At 44.5% G+C, this 14,273-nt stretch overlaps 1 protein-coding gene across 6 annotated transcripts in view; it reads left to right on the top strand.

The window, feature by feature from the left end:
- robo1 (roundabout, axon guidance receptor, homolog 1 (Drosophila)) overlaps window positions 1-14,273 on the top strand; it is a 211,041-nt gene that overhangs the window by 42,512 nt on the left and 154,256 nt on the right. For 3 of the 6 annotated variants that reach the window (XM_034604196.1, XM_034604194.1, XM_034604193.1), the window contains exon 1: window positions 11,643-12,531. The exons of 1 other annotated variant lie outside the window; for it this stretch is intronic. In XM_034604196.1, coding sequence (XP_034460087.1) covers window positions 12,384-12,531 — 148 coding nt within the window. In that variant the 5' untranslated portion in view covers window positions 11,643-12,383. Of the gene's footprint in view, window positions 1-11,641; window positions 12,532-14,273 lie in introns of those variants that run through there. 2 more of the 6 variants (XM_034604191.1, XM_034604190.1) reach the window with 1 other exon arrangement.

The following is a 14,273-nucleotide window of genomic DNA, read 5'->3' as shown; positions in this document are numbered from 1 at the left end:
TTAAATCTCTCAGCATAGTGACAGAGAAGTTTTTATGTTGTTGTTGTCTTTCGATGTTACAGACTCATTCTTCTTAGACAATATTAACGTGATAAAACATGTTGCTTGTAATAAAACGTCATAGTGTGGATGTGCTGATTTACTCGAAAAGGAAATGATCTTTGAAAGGTGGTTGAGCTGCCGTAGAACATTCAGCTGTAAGTAAATGTAAGTTTATCTGTAGTGGGATATGGTCATTTTATTGGAGTCCATACAAGATCGGGTAATGATTTTGATGGTGAAGCTTAAAAATACACATTTCTAAAGGTTAGAAATGGTTTGGTAAAGGATGAAACTCATTTCTATTCTTTTCTTGACCAGTAAGGGTAAACTGCTGTTTGGGGAACCTGAAGGCTTCATCCATACTACTACATTTTTAGAGCCGCTAAAAGAGAGAAGTCTGGAAACGCTGCTGGCCTCGTTTAAGTTTGAAAACTGTGCTGCTGTGTTTTAGCCTGGACGGGCAGAAACAAAGATTTTTGGAATCGGTGACATAGACCCAATCACAACTGCTTTGTGATCGGGTCTTTTCGGTCACGACATTGCGTTTGCTGCTTCAACAGGCTCCTATCACATGACGCCCTTCCAGAAGAGAACAACCAGCATTCCCCTCGGCTGCCGACGCTGGTTTAACAATGTGCAGTAGCATGGATGTAGTTATTATGGTAAAGTCTTGGTCTTAACCAGGCAGCTTGTTCAGCAGATGGACGTTGGGCACAGCCATAGCGCAGTGCAAAGGGTGAAGGATGACTAGGAAAGGACAGTGGGAGGACACACACACACATGACCGTCACCTGTCTTTGTCTGCCTTTCTTCTTTTCACCGCCCCCCCCCCCCCCCCCCCTCATCTCATGCTCTGTGTCTGAGCCCCACAGGTAGCGTGCGCTGTGTGGTGATGAAAGGCCTCAGTAATGGATCTTTTCTATATCCAAGCCCAACTAAACTGGTGTGACAGCTCTTCTCTCTCCCCAGACCAGGTTTTATATTGTCTCTTACTGGGAGTGAATACATTTTGAATGAATGAATTTCATTACAGACCCCTTGTGTGTGTGTGTGTGTGTGTGTGTGTGTGTGTGTGTGTGTGTGTGTGTGTGTGTGTGTGTGTGTGTGTGTGTGTGTGTGTGTGTGTGTGTGTGTGTGTGTGTGTGTAAGTGCGTTCTCTTGTACACATGTGCCTTTTTCAACTAGACCAGCATTAGGTTGTGTTCATGTTTGGCCAGTTCCCAGGTGAGCTGCAGAATATATGCGTGCAGTAAATCTATCAGCACTGACCCCAAAAGACAAGTGGGTGGTGATAGCAGACCCATGTAGAATGGGAAGGCCGTGTCAGAATTCACTTAACAGCCAAACAATGTGCCATCACATCATCTGCACTGCTCTTCTTCACGTATATTTGCTGATAGAGGCGACTTGTCTGTATTTTTTCCGGGACCTTCTGTTGAGATTCAAGCAGTAAAAAGCCATTCCGATGCCAGCAGGAAGATGATTGACATGGGAGCCTTCCTGGTAATGTATAAAAATGTGCCTCTGATCACTGTGCACTCATGCAGTGGAGCATGCTGGAAAATACCAAGCCCGCCGCAAGCTCCCGGTCCCCCATCGCTGGGCAACATGTCCCCCTGCCAACCCCAACTCTCAATCTGGTGTATAAGTGCCCATCCCTCCCCCTGTCCGTCTTCTATCCCCCTCCTCCGTCTCCTGCCTTTGCCTTGGCATACACACTCTGGAATGCACTGAAATTCAATCAGATGCTTAATTACATCTTAACATGGGTTCCTACCAGCTGGCTTTATTCCCCTGTTTCTGATTAAAGGGATTAGAAAAATGAAATTTAACAGTGGATTTGCATACCGCTCTAAAAGGTGGGGGGGGGGGGGACTGGCATGTCTCTGCGGCTGTCTGGCCAGCGTTGGCCGCTCTCGCTCCCTGTAGTCGATCAAGCAGGGGAGGAAGTACACAAGCATGTTCCCGTCGCCAATTCTCCACCGCAGGTAGATCCAATCATGAGAGATAGGAGCTCAGCCATGTCTCTGCTCTGCATCTCACTTTGAATACCACAGACGTGATATCCTGTCCCACATAGTCACCGGCATAGATCACATCAAAAAAAGTGCCATGAAAGGGGATCCAGGAATGTGTTTGCGTATATTTCATGCTGCATATTTCACAGATGTGGAGAATAAACCATTTCTGCTGCTCGTATCTGCCTGATGAATTGGGTACAGAGGAACCGGGTGGCTGTAGGCATATTTCCTAATGGGGCCAAGTAGGCCCACTATCCAAGCTGTGCAACGAAAATGGGCCCATTAATCACAGAGCCACCACCATCATCTCCATATGATTATTCTCCTCATGCATTGGCTAACTCCTCGCTGCACAGGAATTATTGTGACATCCTGCGCTATTCGCCCGCTCTTTCATCCATTTTTTTTTTTTTTTTTTCTTCTACCCCTCAAGATAACTCGCAGGCTTACTTTTCAACTTAATCCGTCGTCTGTAGCCGAACTAAATCTATCCTGAGAGGAGATCTGGTTACGCGTTCACTGTTTATTTTATGCAATTAAAAAGTGATTCTGTTGGAAGTTTGTATTAAAGGGATTAAAGGCTTATTGGTCTGTCAATTCACAGCGAGAGACAGAGGAAACAGTGTAAAAGAGATGGAGGAATAAAGCAGACTGAGGCCTCTGGTGGGAGGAGGAGGAGAAAGAGACTTGAGTATGTGTGTGTGTGTCTGTATGTGTGTGTGTGTGTGTGTGCATGTGTGTGTGTGTGTGTGTGTGTTTTGACCAATTAGTGAACGCTTACCCATTGCAGCCATTTTGGCATCAATTTGAGAACAAACCAGATTAATCATTTACATTTTGCTTTTCATGAAGGACACTGTAATTAGTCCCAATGAGTCAGCGTGAGGAGGATGTGGTCAAGGAAACTATAGCAAGAGCTGTGAGGAAGTTGTGGCCCCTGCTAGTCTCGCAACATGACACTCTACTGCCCTCTTTTGGAAGAGGAAAGAAAATCACTCCTGATGATCCGTGTGGCTTTGCAGATTTTCGATGGACACAATGAAAGATGAGAAGACACAAACATAAACAAATATAAACCTCACATTTTGCAAAAAAAAGGAAAGATGATGATTCATGTGCGTGCATCAATAAATAGACTCTTGCATGAGTTTTTACATGAATATATGTTTTAAATACAGAAGTAATCCAACTGTAAATTCGATTCATTCTTTTTGTATTAATATTAATATTATTGTTTATTTGATATAAATCAACAAAGAGCTATTTCTCAATCTGCACTGAACTAAAAGGCTTAATGAAGATTCAGTTTAGACTACTCTAGTTCACCTCAGCTTGGTTTAGAGCGCCACCTCCTGGCTAGATTGCATATTTCATGTACCCGTCCCATTATCTTCTGCCACACACACACAACAGCAGGTACTTACATGTGATATACAAATAAACACAGCTTCAATATTTATATATGTGAGACAATTATGGGAAATTTTATGGAACAAATGTTTGATGTTTACAACTTTTGCTGCCACTTAGTGATTGGTTCTCGTGTGTGTGTGATGTGTTTGCAGCACAAAAGATAGTGAGATGCAGTTTTGTCTGAAGTGTCCCTCTGTGCAGCACAACATTTTATGGGAAAGGCGCACGCACACACACAGACACACACACACACACACAATCATTAAATAGTGTTTGTGTACATGTGCTGAATGAGCACAAACACACATTTTCTGCTGACTTTTTCAAAATTGAGGTGTAAATTTGAGGCCAGAAAGAAATAGAAGTCATCATAAAAATGAAAGAGCATCTATTCTGTTGTGTATCCTGCAAATCCTCCACTTCCATAAGAATATTACACACATTTCACACAAAAAACCTGCTTTTTTGTGTGAAATGTGTGCATTATATTTTCCAGTTGCACTTTGTGGTTCCAGACACATGTAGCATGTAATAGTCTAGCGTTGAACACTCTCGTGCTCTGTGTTGGATGCTGCTGAACGAGACCGTCCTTGAGTTAAGTGCAACATCAGATCACTGCTTTGTCGGTTTCTATTCATTTGTGATGGTGCGTCTCACATGCTCCTCTGCTCTGATCCACCGGAGAAGCTGCTCGTCCTCGATGCTCTCAGACGATGGAAGGTTGTGCACAAACGTATGAGCTGTAAATAATTTATTCCAATCAATCCGTGGTGTAAGTGAACGTGTAGATGGAGAGAAGCTGATTTACAGATCTAATCTAGCAGGGTCTGATTCAGGAGGGCCGGGTGTCACGTCAACACCCAAACCCTGATCGACCTCACATGTCCCTGAGCCTCCCTAGGGTTGAACCATTGGACTAGGTGGCTCGCCTCAATACCGACTGGGCGACACACTGCCTCCTGCTGGGGAGCAGCCATATTACAGAAGCTGACCTCAACAGCACCCCCACTCACATCTGTTGGAGCTGGTGCAGTGTGCGGCATCTCTTTTGAAGCTTGTGCAATTTTACTTTTAATGCTCCGACACCTTTTATACGACACCAGATGTTTCACCTGGTTCTCATCACACAGTCCAACGAGCACAAGCTGCAGCAGACGGCCCTTCAGAGACACATTGAACCAGAGGCACGGGGCATTAAAAGATGCATATCCGCAGTTATGACAATCCCATAATCATGAATGAGGCACATTTACACTGAGGGTTATGTGATTATCACCCGTGTACTTGGGGAAATGCCAGCGCCAGTGTGTCTGAGTTCAGATGGTGTATTCCCACGGTGTTTGTGTGGACTCTCCACAGTGGAGGGTGCAGGTGTCCTGAGGGGGAAACCTCGCTGAAGTGAACTCTGCACTGATAGCAGACATTTTTAAAGCCCATATCAAACATAATTTACAACCCAAGAGCCTCCTGGCAGCTTTTTTTGTGTGAGCAAAAGCAGATTTTTCCAAGAGGAAAAGCTAATTTACCCACTGCTGTGACTGTGGAGCGGTTAACCGTGGATGTTGTGACAGTGTGTTTACAGGAGAGGGGCAGAAAAAGAGCGATTACAATGTACTGTGAAAGTCAGTTTAGTAAAATAAATAATATATTCTGGTTATGTGCACTCACTTTCATTTTATTATTTTATTTTTGAGGTATTTGCAGTGAGACTTTGAATTAAAATACCTCTGCTTTGGTTTCTATCTTTTACCTAATTTTGTGTGATGTACATGATTTTGAATGGAAATCCAGGAACTATCTGGTACCAAAGAAAAAAAGAGCATCAGGGTCTTTGGAGCGAGTTTGAAGACAGAGATCTAAGAGCTGGAATAAGACCCAAAAGGCGTGTTTATACGTTGATGTAGGAAAGACAAGGAATACTGGACATATTCATTCAAAAGAGGAGATGTACAGGAAACACACAATGCATGCACAGAGAGAGTAAACGGGTGAGATGGAGGGAGCGATCTTGAGCCTAACGCTGAGTGTTCAGGAGTGGTTATGGTCCAGATGGCCCTGCAGCAGCAGCAGCAGCTGTAAATCACAGTGCGTTGTGGGATATGGACGATAGTGCTGCAGGCTGGTATCGCACAGCAAGGCTGCGCCGCTGACGACAGCCATTACTGGGAATGGAACCAGGACTTCAGGGCGGGGAGGCAAATGGCATCGGCCCTGTTTGTCTCTATAAAAAAACAGATGCTAACATTAGCACAACCATTTGTTATAGAAATGTGTAAACTGGTATAAATGACAATGTGCTGTTTACAGTCAGTCTCCATTTTCCTTTAGCATCACTGTTAGTGTCATCATTCTCCCACAGACTGTAAATTCCACTAAAGATCAGAATTTGAAGCCACTTTTATTAACACATTTGTTTGCTTCATTTGGATTTTTGAACTTTTCACTCAATATGTTTGAAAACAGAAAAACCGACGTCCCTTCTTTACCCGTTGGAAAACCTTTTAATTTTGACGGCTGCGATCTCAGTAAAATCCATGTCAAACCTCAGAGCGATTTAAATATCGTGGCACGCAAACAGCAACGCACATTCACCATCTAATGTGAAGTGTGTGGGTGAGCAACACTTTTCAGATTAAAGCTAGTTTCTTATTTAGAATGGAAGATATATAGCCACAGTAAACGTGTGTGAGGTCAGGTGTGTCTTTCCCTTCATGTCGTAGTATGTGATCACATGCAGGTTTTTTTTTTCCCCTGCACACATTAACCTTCAGCCAGGTTCCTCCTGTGACTTCTCATTGATTAGAGAGTGACATTGGTGTGTGTGTGTGTGTGTGTGTGTGTGTGTGTGTGTGTGTGTGTGTGTGTGTGTGTGTGTGTGTGTGTGTGTGTATCAGAGAAGAGAGCGAGTTGTGGGTGGGACGCTGGTGTTGATTGAGTGGACCATCGTAACCTGGTCATGCAGGGAATGCTGGGTGTGGCCGCTACACGCTGAACATAACTCATTCACAAACAGCACGGTCTCTGCAGCATTGATACACAGAACAATAATGTTACCGCTCTCCTCCCCGGCGTGCACACACTGGAGCGGTGGTGCTGAAGATCCGGCGATGAACTGTATTTACAACCTGTAGATTGGTTGTCAGTGTGTCGTGTGTCAGGCAGTAACTCTTACTTGGGGTCAACACCTCATCTCCGCAAACGTGGATTTCTCTTTGGATTCTTGAGGTTGAGACAGTAATGAAATATGAATCACTCACATCTCTGGTATGTAGGTTGGGAAAAAAGAAAAAAAAGCTGTCATAACAGAATCACCAGAGTCCTGATGGCTAATTTATGCTCCATCTGCCCTTCTCTGAAACACTATCATGAAAATTCTAATCCAATGCACTAAAAATAACATACAGCGATATATACAGTAAGTTAATGTGCTGTGATGTTACAAAAGCACATTGAGATTTACTGTGCTCCTTTTAATAAATTTACAATGGGAACCGTTAGTGTGGCAAATCATCAGCTACCACAATATAAATTGAACGCCCCTGCCAACACAGCACCGAGCAGATACTCTGGAGCTTATTGACGTGGCTCTCTGTGGGTGATACTGATGATTCAAAGGACTATTCAGACATTTTAAGACACATTTCTTTACAAACTGATATCTCCTCAGGTAACTGGTAAATGGACTGTATTTATAAAGCGCTTTTCTGTCTTTAAAAGGTAGGAAAGTGCTGTAAGGAGGCACCTGTTAGCTCACCGGGCAGCGTGGGCGACCCCCTTACAGCGCTTTGCCACTCAAAGCACTTCCATTCACATTCATGCAGCACCTCTACATGCAGCACTTTGTCTATCACACATCACTCCCGCGGTTTGAAGACACGGTTTGTCTTGCCCAAGGACACTTGCGCACACTAGCGTGTGGACCATAGAGGAGCTGGGGATCAAACCACCCACTGTCTGTTTCGTGGACGGCCTGCTCTACCTGACTGTGTTTGAATATTGAACCAGAGCCAGGAGCGAGTTAGCAACTGGGAACAGGGGGAAGCAGCTGGTTTAACTTTTTTTGCCTCAAGAAAACACTGAGCAGAAAAAACTGAATCTGAGGATAAACTGTGGTCTGCTGAGGGTTTGACTTCTTGCTGCTGGATGTTCAGATCCTTCTCTCCCTGTATCCATGAAGTCCAAACTTCAAATCTTCAAGTTTTCAAAGATAAATGTGTAACTTTACTGTAGTTTCTCTTCCCCCTGGGCCATTGTTCCCCTTCCTTTCTTCGTGTGTGAGTTTGTGTGAGTGGTACAAAGTGGGTGCCAGCTCCCCCTCTGAAACACTAGCTGAGCTCCAAGCTGTGAACTACCAACGTCCAGTCCATCGCCTGCTCGTCCCTGCTGGGTGTCTTTGTACCACCCATCAACCCCTGCTGTCACATCACGTGAGTGTTCAAAGTGTTACGTGTGTGTTTCTCTTCATCAGATGAAGCTATTCAGCACAATTCTGCAGCGAAATAACCAAACAGCTTATTGTTGCTCCACTAACATGAGAGCAAGGACTTACTTAGCATTTTAATACTTTTCTAAGCATAAGCATTTTTGCTCAGTCCTGAGGGTTGTCACCTGATCTGAGGGTTTGAGGTTTGCAGGGGTGAGCAGTTCTTTCAGACACAAGTCTGTGCTGAACAGTCAGGTGAATGAGTCAGAGAGTCGGCTGGAGCTGAGGCACAAAGGATTTGGTTTTTACTGTCTGGATCACAGAAGGGGACTAAAGAGGAGACTCCTGCAAAGGATCCCTAAGAAGGGTGTGCTGCAGTAGTTAGGCCTTAAGGGTTGACTCCTGTATCTGCGGTTAAAGGAGACGTGTTAGTCTCAAATTCAGGTTTATCATTTGAAATTATGTTGTTACTTCAAAAGGTTTAAAGTTCAGAAAATATCGCTGTCCTCACGTTGTCCTTTGCTGCAGCTCCTCTTTTCAGCCTCTGTCTAGAACATTTGATTTCAGATAAAGCCTAGTCCGCTCTTATTGGCCAGCTCGCCCACTATGTTGTGAACGGTCATCAGCTTATGTGTTGGGAATGTTGGCCTCTCTCTTTACCAGGCTTTGTTAGGGGGCATCCCAGAGTAGCCACAAGGTGTGCATGATGCAAATGTGACATCACAATGGTGTGGACGTATCAGCCGGACCACTGAGGAGGGGTTTCTGTGGAGAAGAAGAGCTCCATCTACTCATATTTATGGATTTTTTAACTTTGCAGATCTTTCACGTTCACAGATAAAGGTATATAACACTCTAGAGGAACCAGACACTGAAAAAGCCTCATCTGTCTATTTTTAAAATTGGGCTTGAGTCTGGCAATGTGTGGGAGCGGCTATTTGCCCGAGAATAATTGTGCCTCATCCTTTCTTTCACCCTCTCAAGGCAGTTTTTTGCGAAAAAATATTGTTGTGGCTCAGCAAAGAGCAGTTTATTCGTATCATTTTTTAACAATCAGCATGCAAATGAAACGGTAGTTCACGCTCTTTGTTGGCACCAACAACTGAGAGCGTGTAGAGGATGACAAGACGAGGCAGAGGTTTGACCCCGCGGAGCACCACAGCTGACAAGATGTGGGCCGAACCTGTGAGTTCTGCCAAATGCTGTGGATAAACGGAAATGAAGAAGTCCAGGGTGGTGCCAGAGATGAACAGTGCTGTTGAGTTACGAAGGTGCAAATGAACCGATCTGGGATCTGGATGCAGTATCAGCAGCAAACGTGACAAAATGTCCCTGGGATGTGTTACACTTTATGTATTTGTCCTTCTCAGACGGGTGGTTAAAATGACATGAGAGTGAGTTTGTAAAACACATGTGAAAAATACACGTAGCTAGGCAGTGAGGCCGTCCATAACTTTAATGTTGAGTAGCAAAAATGTCAGAGCATGACACCCTGGGTGAATATGTGCGTGAGTTGAAGTAATGTATGTGTGCGATTGAATTTTTCAGTGACACAGCTGTGGTGCTTTTTCTGCTGGGTGAAGTTTATAGTGTTCGCTCAAAATACGGCAGGGAAATTAAATATGCAATATAATATTTTTCTATGCATATTAGAATCCAACATGCGTGATTAATATGTTATGACCCATCTAAAGAAGTAATACACTGGATACATAGCACGTTAGAAACAGCATTTGCAGGGAAATGACTGAATGGGAGCAACTCGGCTCAATTCAAATAATATAACAGTTCTTCCCCTCTTGTGTTGTTTGCACCTCTTTGTTATACTGCGCACAACAAATCAACACAACTTAAGTCTATAATTACTGACATAATAATCTTTTATCAGTCCATCTATTCTCTGGTAAACTGACAGTTTTCATGTATTTGTTATCCACCTGTTGTTGCCGTCTGTAAACATGAAGCTAATCTCCTTCTCTGCATATTAACAAAGATACATGTCATTTCTATAAATATACGCATTAGGCTCGATGAGGACAGTTTGTTAAATGCTGCCACAGCGTTAAATCCTCCTGCGTGGAATTTGCATTGCATTGTCCAGGTCTCTGAGCGGCTGGCATTAGCGGTGACATTTCGCAGGTAGCGGTGTTAGATTGGCGTCCCGAGGGGTTGAAGTGGCCCGTCCATACTGCAGGGGTAATTATTCCAGAGGCCTAATCATTAGAGAGCCGTTTTAATCAGACCTCCATCAGCGGTTAATGTAACATGATTAATAATATCTCAGGGAACATGGTCCTTAAGGGCCACTACACCAGGATTACATGTCGAATAGAGATGCTTGTGTAAGGCATCATCCCCAGTGTTCGACTAAAGACATCAGGTGGTCTGACTTTATCTGAGAACAGTACATGTATAGAGAGAGAGTGACTTGCAGACTGTATTCCAGTGAATAGCTTGTGACATAAAGCAAACAAACGAGTCAGCAAACAGGTTTATGCTCTGTTCATCCTCACGTAGACCTCACACACTGTAAATTCCCATTTATGTGGATGACATTACGTTTGTTTGGAGGCATTTTATGCGACAGTGATGAAGGGCATGAGAGAGAGAGAGAGAGAGAGAGAGAGAGAGAGAGAGAGACGTGCGGGAGGGCGGAAGGGGGAGGTGCTGCTGACACCTCCTGTTTCCCACGTTAACCTGCACTCACCTGCCTCCTGACAGGCGGAGGAAACGAGCGATGTAACTCTAGACCCAGACTTGCTGAGCTTGTTTTTCACAAAAATAGTCTTTGTGGCATTTGTGTGTTTGCGTGTGCGTGTGTGTGTGTGTCAATACACTACAGATAATGCATTTGTAAGACACTTTAGATAAAGAAAAATATGATTTTTGTCAGTGAGACACTACTGTCTTTTACAGATTGATTATTTAAAATGTTACTAATTTGTTTCATAGAGGAAGGTTGGGTTTGTAGTTGAGTGTAAATCAAGTGTAAATCAGCGTAAAGTTTTTTAAACCTCTGGATTTTAGTGTAGCTTATGTTATGAAGGGAATGTGTCAGACACCTTAGACACCCGTACATCAGGTTTTTAGTCTTCCTCAGATTTGTGATTGCATGATAGTAAATTATTCACAACCACTGAATAACAATAATTATCAGTACAACTGTTTGGCAAAGCTGATGTCATTCAGTCGTACAGAGGTCTTACTTTAAAGTTACCGACGACATAAACACTCATTCAAACTGGTCTGCGTACATGTCTAAACAGGTGCATGCTGGGAGGGTCGGTTGGTCGGGGCTTGCGGGTAGCACGGTTTTTTGTTTGTTTTTGAATTTAGAAAAACATTAGATCACTGTAAACCTGTTCCAGTCGCACGCACACACACACACACACACACACACACACACACACACACACACACACACACACACACACACACACACACCCACAGACACACAGTCGAGCAGAGGTTACAACCCCTGAGCTCAGTCGGGCTGTGGAATATCTGCGGTGGAAATACTCTCATGAACCATCATGACGGCCGTGCAAAAGAGCAACAGCCATTGCACTTGAGAAATTGCTATTCACACCCCCCACACTTGTCTCACTCAGTCTCTCTCCATATCTCCCTCCCTCCTTTGCTCGGAGATGCACTCTCCCTCTCTCTCTTTCTCTCACTCACTCCGTGTCTCTCTCTCTCTCTCAGACGCTCTGTTGACAAAGTCAAGGCTGCTCTGTAGTGAACTATCTCTGTGATTTATTTCTTATTTTCATATCAACACTGCCTCATGTGATCTGAGACGGGTGCTGTAGCCGGATGAAGAGAGGGAGAGAGAGGGGGGGGGGGGAGGACACACCTGCATTTACACACACTCCTGGACACACTCACTCAATCCATCCGTGCCTGGTGCAGGTGAGGAGATTTGGCTGCTGCTGCTGGATCAGTCGTGTGTCACCGCTCCAAACTGTGAGCTGCTGCTCTGCTAGAGGACGAACACTTTTCTTCTTCCTGTGCTGCCTCGGCTCATGGGAGCTGTTACCTCTGAGCTCAGCTTGAGCCTTGACCAGCACAGCAATAAATACCTCCCCATCAACAAGGAGCAGTGACAAGAGGAAGAGGAAGAAGAAGAGGAAGAGGACAAGTGCAAAGAGAGGAAAAGTCAAGACCAATATTTTGGAGTTAAAAATCTGGACATCCCGGCTGTTTGCCTGTTGACCAGTGCTGGACTTACAGCCACTCTGTGAAGCTATCACCTTGAGAAGGATCCCTCCAATCCCCCAGGAGGAGGGGGGGATGTCTGCACTGAGTGTGTGACCCCTCTGGGGCGTCAGTGTTGTGGCCCAGAGGCAAACGCTCCAGGAGAAGCTGAGCAGTGCTGCAGCTGCCTGTTATTGTTTTGGATCTCTCGCTACAGCTGTGTGGGGTATGACTGTGGAGGGGGGTGCATCGCTCCCCATGGCCCTCGACTCCGTGCTGTAGCCGTGATGCGAGCTCCAGAGGCAGGCATGGCCAGTGGGCAGATGCCGCTGCTGCTGCTGGTGGTGCTGGCGGAGGTGCTGAGTGGAGTCTGTGTACCAGGGGATGGCTCGGGGAAGTACAAGGGAAGCTGGAGGTGGAAAGGAGACAGGGGCCGTGAGTAACTCCTCCTCTCTCTGCTGCACTTTACTCGCTCTACTCCTGTTTTTGCTTTCCTTCCTTCTCCTGCTCTTTAATTTTTCTTAAAAGGATCAAACAGGGTTTTTTTTCCTGTACTTTGTTCTACTATCCTTTTTCATTCCCTGGACTTGTGAAGTATGATCCAGGAAGCTGTGTGTCACACTTTGATTACTCTGGTTGCTGCTGGAGTCTCAGCTCATCTCTCTGTTGCAGGCACCTGGATATGAGAATGAAATAAATCGCATATATGAGGCCAGCGACCTTGGCATGTGTTGCAGGCTTTAAGAGCTCTCGCTACGTACGTGACTGTGGAAGTGCTTCTCTGCTGTTGGGATTGCTGCGAGGTGCAATTCATGGTTTATTATCCTTCTCCCTGTGCTCTTCTTTCCCTCAGCATCACTCTAATTTTCCTGTATGAAAATCTCTCAGAGTCTCATTCGTAGTCATTAATTGATCAGCGTTGAGTTGTAAAAAGCTACTCCGAGTGATGGGGGCTGCCTATTTCCTCAGAGTGAAAGCTGAGTGTAGCTTTGAGTGACTTCATTACATATGCTGACACATGAGTGCATGGATGTCGGGAGAGAGGATGCTGAAGTGAGCAGAGAGCTGCGGTTTGATTCAGGACATTGCTGCTGGCTTTTGGCTGCTGCCTAATGGGATTGTTTGGCATGCTGCTTGACGCTGAGTGATGAAGTGGGATGTGTGTCCCTTTTGTGTCCGTCCCCTCTGTGGAGGTTAAAGGGAGATCGCAGTCTTGATACCGCTCCAAGATTAAATGACCAGAGTGGGATGGAAGAGGCACTAAGTCAACCCCGGAGCAGGTCACTTGCCAAGGAGACATGAGCTGGTCTCAGGGTGGCATGAAAAGTGATAGCTCTCGCAGGTTTGGATGGCAGTGGCAGTGGAAGTCAAGGGTTCAAGTTATATTTAGCTACTTGCTAATTCTGTAAAAATGCAACGCTGCTCTCAAATCCCATAGATTCTTCTCGGTTTACTGTTAATTTGGTTTAAATCGACAGTGAGTTTCAGTGAAGGTTGAACTGGGAGGAAACGCAGGTGCATTATCTACCGACAAAACAAAGTCATGGATTCAACATTATCTTCGATTGGGAATGTTTTTACATATTTTAAAATATTCTATCTGGATATAGAACTGTGCTGAAAAACTTTGCATCTTTTGAAAATATATAAAAGAACACGCAGGTCACTCCAGATCGTCCACAGGTCGACTGAATAGTTTTCATGATACAAACCGTTGTACAAACACATCTTTTCACAGTAGATCAGCTCCAAAAACAAACAAATACAAAAACGCAGACATCCCGCCGCCTCTATGGCACCAATAATAATTTGCTGAACAGGTTAAACAGTCAACAGTCAAATGAGTTACGCTGCTGCCAAGTTTGTCTGCATCAGGGGCCGTGGGCGACGTGCATGTTAACAAATCTGCTGGATAATGTTTCTTTGAATGCTCCCGAATATTAACAGATATAAACAAACTTTATCAAGGAAAAGGACATATGTTACCATGGAGAGCTGCAGGCTGCAACATGAGGACATTATTAACATGATTAAAAATAAAGGATGCTGAATAAGATATCATAACTTTCTGTTTGCATTTACCATTAGATCGGCTGACAACTATCACTGCATTAATATGACGCTGAGGGAAAGTTTGAAATGTGATGATTCTATGAGGAGGATTTCTAAGCTTATTC

This window comes from Hippoglossus hippoglossus, chromosome 13, assembly GCF_009819705.1.
Source record: "Hippoglossus hippoglossus isolate fHipHip1 chromosome 13, fHipHip1.pri, whole genome shotgun sequence".
In the NCBI taxonomy this organism is placed as follows: domain Eukaryota; kingdom Metazoa; phylum Chordata; class Actinopteri; order Pleuronectiformes; family Pleuronectidae; genus Hippoglossus; species Hippoglossus hippoglossus.
The sequence above is the reverse complement of the archived record's forward strand: the minus strand, read 5'-3'. Positions and strand labels throughout refer to the sequence as shown.